At 39.6% G+C, this 5,725-nt stretch overlaps 1 protein-coding gene across 1 annotated transcript in view; it reads right to left on the reverse strand.

Annotated features, from left to right (window-relative positions):
• LOC119420269 (peripherin-2) overlaps positions 1–4,556 on the reverse strand; it is a 9,047-nt gene extending 4,491 nt beyond the window's left edge. Inside the window, exons 1-3 of the mRNA XM_037687658.1 lie at positions 4,392–4,556; positions 723–1,153; positions 394–640 (exon numbers count right to left, since the gene is read on the reverse strand). Coding sequence (XP_037543586.1) covers positions 394–640; positions 723–1,153; positions 4,392–4,541 — 828 coding nt within the window. The 5' untranslated portion in view covers positions 4,542–4,556. The remainder of the gene's footprint in view (positions 1–393; positions 641–722; positions 1,154–4,391) is intronic.
• Positions 4,557–5,725: the final 1,169 nt, after the last annotated feature.

Below are 5,725 nucleotides of genomic sequence, written 5' to 3' on the forward strand. Positions count from 1 at the left end.
CCATCCATCCATCCATCCATCCATCCATCCATCCATCCATCCATCCATCCATCCATCCATCCATCCACCCATCTACCTATCTATCTATCTAAATTTCTTGTTGCAACTTATTTGCCGCCTCAGCTACCTTTTGTTTTCCTTAAGAAAGTTTTAGTTTTCTTGTTTTGAGGGTTGCTGGTGTTTTAAGTTGACTCATTTGGTACACCACAACCTCCTGACAGTAATGTGGTCATCATGTGTTAAGAGGGAGTTAGTAATAAATTCTGTGTAGTTTGACTGCTTTGCATTTATACCAAACTCTAAAATGCCAATGGGATGTTTTGACTAGTATATAGAAATGTATCACCACCAGCTCCATCTTAAATTACTGTGGGACCCATACACATGTCTCACCTGTAAGAGGAATATTGACAGCACTCCAGCTCCGATGGTGTTCATCAAGCCCATGTAGTAGTGTACCAGGGCCTCTCTGCAGCCTCGAAGGTAAATGTTGAGCTCTTCGGTTTGGTAGTCGTAGTTGTAGTGAGCAGAGTTATTGGTGAGCTGGTACTGGATGCATGGCCGTGGAGAGCTGGGATTACAGCAGCTGAATGGGACTCCATCAACCAAGTAACGTCCATCTATGTTGCTCTTGATGCGGCTAAGAAAACAAACAAGAGATCACTGATTTGTGTTCAGATACAGAACTCTATGAATGTGCCCACTCTGCACCGTCCACTTACTCTTTGACTTCCTTGGAGCCGAAATCAAGGTAGCGGTTGCTGATCCACTGGACTTCAAACCAGTCCCTGAAGTCATTGTTTCCACAACACTGAAACTCCATCTGCAGCCGGTCGATGTTCTGCTTCTGGAAGCACCGTCCAGGGGTGTCCGTGTCCTTGTAGAAGCGGATGCCATTCCTCAGGCCGACCTTCAAGGAAGACTCCAGGCTGCCCTTCATGGCATAGCTCATGATGACAGCCAGCAGCATGAGGACGGTAAAGAAGCAAGAGATGGCAAAGTAGGGCTTCAAGAAGTTCTTCCAGCGAGGGAAGCGCCCAGCGTCCAAGGCGTCCTGGCAGATCTTTGACGCAAAGTAGTTGATACCCAAAGAAGCCAGACCAACAATCATGAGGGTGTTGGGCACAATATGTATGTCTGTGTTATCCATTACCTGAAAGTAAGTCCCACAAAGCACAGGAAATGTAAATTTAAACAACCTGGAATGTGAAAACGAACAAATTCTCATTAAAATTATCCATATGTAACTTCGGTACTAACGAAAAGAAGCTATGTGTGTGTGCATGTAGAGGTCAGGTCAAAATGTACAGACACAGAAGTGATATGTTTTCAATAACTCTGCTTTTGAGCAGTAAATATAGTTTTTTGCAATTACATGAACATCTTCTGTAGTTTTTTTTATATTAAGCATGAACAATGTAAAGTTTTAAATGTGTTTTTTAAGGTAAGACTGTGTGTAAAATGGTAAATGGTAAATGGACTGTACATATGTAGCGCCTTTCTATCTTATTTCAAGACACTCAAAGCGCTTTAAACTACAATCTGTGTCCTCATTTACCCATTCACACAGCACTCTACTAGATCTCTACAAAGATAGTTGAACAAATCATTCTAAAGAGACTAATCAGTGCTTTAGATCACATTCATACACTGATGGGACAAACATCAGAGGCTATGAGGGGTTCAGTGTCTTGCCCAGGGACACTTCGACATGTGACTGCTGGTGGAGTCGAGCCCCCAACTCTCTCATTGGAGGACAACTGCTCCAACACTAACCAATGTGTGTGTGTGTGTGTGTGTGTGTGTGTGTGGGGGGGGGGGGTATAGTTTTATGTGCACTGTGAATGTGAGCTAACCAAAACTAAATTCTTTGTATGTATGGCCAAAAATGGCCAAAAAGCTTGATTCTGATTCTCCTTTGTTTTTCAATGTTTTAACTTTTAGCCCACAGATTACAAAATCTTAAAAGTATAAGGATCCTGGTATAAGTAACGTATTTTCCAGCGTATAACTCGCAGTTTTTTTGCATAGATTTGTCAGTCCTGCGACTTATACGCAGAAGCGACTTAAATATGTTCTTTTCCATATTCATAACGCGATTTTTGAAAGATTTAAATTTCTTAGCACTGCAACAGCAAGTCCTCTCGTGCACGCTCACTCTACTCAGCTGTTGATGCTGGAGAGCTCGCGGCTCTGGCCGTGATGGATGGATGGATGCATGGATGGATGCATGGATGGATGGATGCATGGATGGATGGATGGATGGATGCATGGATGGATGGATGGATGGATGGATGGCATTGTGCCACCCAGGCGGAATGAAGCTGTTTTGACCACTGAAGTACATTTATTAAGGAAAAATTAAACTGAAACACACTTTTGCTATAATGTCAAGCAAATAAATAATTGTTTTTAAGTTTTAATCTTGTTAAATTTCTAAGAATTGCAACAGCGAGTCCTCCCGTGCACGCTCGCTTCACTCAGCTGGTGCAAGCGGAAGAACAATGGAGAACCAGCAGCTCCGGCCACGATGGATGGATGGATAGTGCTGCAGCGTCCAGGTGAGATTGAGCTGTGTTGACCATTAAATAAATGCATAATAAACACGACGGGTCAGCGGTGATGCATAATAAATGTGACTTATACACCAAAGTGATTTATACATGTTTTTTTTTCCTTTTCATGATGCTTTTTTTGACTGATGCGACTTATACTCCAGAAAATACGGTATATATACATATAGGTATGTATGTACCTTTAAATTATTAGATTAGACCTTCAAAACCTGAGCTATAGTTGTATTCTTTGGATTAAGTGTAATTTAAGCCAATTAATTTTGTCAGGGTTTTTTTTTTTTTTTTTTGCATGTTTAAAAATATCTACCTTGTAAATATTTTAAAGCTTCATTTTTTCCATCCATGCTTAATGATTGAAGCAATGATGTTCAGACCTTCTGTTTCACAGTTTTATATGAATGTTTTCATTTTAAATATATATTTTAAAAAAAAGAAACTTAGCAGTGAGGTTTTCCAAACATAAAGTGAGATCATATCTCTGCAGGTGCTTCATATTTATGTGTTCGACTCGTCTGTGGAGGTTGTGCCACAACACAATGTGACCACTGGATGAAGCTGCAAAAAGCACAAACTCATGCTGTAATATCATCAGATCACACTAGTGGGTTAATGGTCTCTGAATGGGTGATTAACAGGCTCCTGCTGAACACGAAGAGACAATTCAACCATTGATTCAAGTGTGTTGGAGCAGAGAAACAAGCGCAGCATGCAGGGTAGTGGCCCTCAAGGACCACGTTCAGACACCTAAATGGATTTTACCTTTTTATTAAGTTTTCAGCTGTCTTTAATACTTTGTATTATTTTCCTGAAAATGAGGCTAAAATGTGTTAATTAAAGGTGCTTTTAGTGAATGCAGTCACTGATGAAAGGAAGAATACCAGCAAACTGCTCAGTGCATTTTTTGTCAAAAATAAAGCATTAATTAAATGTATTTAAATACAATTTGTTGAAGGCAAAGCTGACTTCTCATTGCGAGGTAGAAACTTTGATAAATAAATGTATTTCTACTCATTCTTACCAAGATCTCAGCACAACATATGTACAGTAACTTTAATGACAGGTTTATTTTATTGGATTTAACAGTTTATTTGTAGAACGTCATGGATTTAATGATGAGGGATTTTGTTAGTAAAAATGTGAACATAAAGTTTGACCATAATCAAACCAAAGTTAATGAAAGTGAATCCCAACCTGACGAACAGCGAGTCAAATGTGGCACTGCAGTGATTTGCCACAGCGATGCTTTTTCTCGCGCTCCTTTGTCTTTGCATTTAAATTACTACAACTTCAACAAATTTATTTCAGATAAAGAAACAAGGAATCAGTTTCTCAAATGCAAATATACAAGTCCTGGAATGGGGATTAGTTTAACTGGGCATGACAAAGCCAGGTTTGTGATTTGATTAGTCAGCATCCAAAGTGGGTCAAATGTCTATTGGCCTTTAGTCAGTTCAGAATTTTTTTTTATTATTTCACATGAATTATCAAATCGCCAAAACTGAATCTAGGGTCTTTAAAAGTAAAACAAACATTTGATAGGGTTCTCTTTTTAATACAGTGTTTACTCATCTGTGTCACCCAACTGGAACAATCGTATTAATTTCATGGTATCATACTTTGTGTTGCAAATTATTAGCCGCCAAAACTTCTAACATTACAGCTTTGATTAAAGTCATTTCCTTACCAACAGAAGCTTCTTACCCAAAAATAGTTGTCAATGCATGAAATCAGGCAATTGTTTCACTATTTTATTATTTCCATGAAACTCAATTAAAAAGAGAAGAAAAAGGAAGAAGCATGTCAAACTTTCTGTACCTCTGCTCTCCTGTGGAGCTCCGTCTTTAGGAGGCACCCCAGGCTGAAGGTCGTGGCCCCGGCAACTGTGGCGCACCAGGAGAGGAGCCACAGTCCCTGGGCCAGCTTCACCCTTTTCTGAAAGGGGAACTTCATCTTCATGACCACCATGGTCACAGCGGAGGGAAGTCTGAGTCTTGCCGGGGGAAGAGGGGAAGGAGAGCGACGAGGCGACGAGAGACGATGCTGTGCTGTTGTCTGTGAGAGAGGAGGAGGAGAGGTGAGAGGAAGGACTGCTAATGATGAAGGTGACACAAATAAAACGTAATGCGGAGTTTGAAAGATCACCAGCAGCAGTCTGGGTAAAACTAAAATGAACTGAAGCAACTTTGTAGGAAGAAGCAAAACAAAATAAAAGTTTCTGATGCTGAAATTGAAAACAATCTGCCTTCAAATAAACACGTGTTAATGTGCCAAATGTCACCTTATTAGTGTACCCCAAAAAGTGCTGGAAAAGGTCCGGTTATCTCCACTGAGCACTGTACACCTTCCCGTGGGCCAAACAGTGGATTTGGCACATTGGATTTGGTGCACCTGAATACTGGAAGCTTCTTACCACTAATACCTACCTATCCTATTAAAGTGGTCTGTGGATCCAGGCCAGTGTCTGCTCAGCACACATTACTCACACGGTAGGACCGAACTGTGAGCCATGATCCTGATTGAAAGTGACAGCAAGAGACCGGCTCTTATTAGCACAAGTCCTCATCTTTGCAACATTTACCTTCAAAACGCCAACTCTTTCTGTATAACTGAATAAGTTTTAAATGATAAGATAAATCAGTTCAGATATTTTGCTGTGGATTTTATTTTTAAACTATGTATAATTACCATTTCTGTTACATTTTAATGTTTTAATTTTAAAGAAATGTAGCAAATAATAGCAGACAGATTTGGTATGGAATTTCAAGGGATAAATATAAGTCTCAAAACAATTTAAGGGTTAGTGCTACATCTTTACTGAATACATCTTCTGACACAAAAATGATTGAGTTTGTGTGAAAATCTCTTTGTTTTATTCACAAAATATTTCAGAACTGTCTGTAAAGATAATTTACAGGTTTAGCTTTGTGTTTACAAATACAGCAAATGATAATAGCACAGTTTCACTTATTTCACTCATAATTTCAAATCATGTATCGCTTCCCATCGCATTTCATCCCATTCCATATCATACCATACCATTCCATTCAATTCCATACCATGTCATGACCTACCATTCCATTCCATTCCATCTCATCCCATGCCATACCATTCCATACCATCACATGCAATGCCGTGCCATACCATACCAT

This window comes from Nematolebias whitei, chromosome 14 (genome assembly GCF_014905685.2).
Source record: "Nematolebias whitei isolate Nwh7 chromosome 14, NemWhi1, whole genome shotgun sequence".
NCBI classification, from domain to species: Eukaryota; Metazoa; Chordata; class Actinopteri; order Cyprinodontiformes; family Rivulidae; genus Nematolebias; species Nematolebias whitei.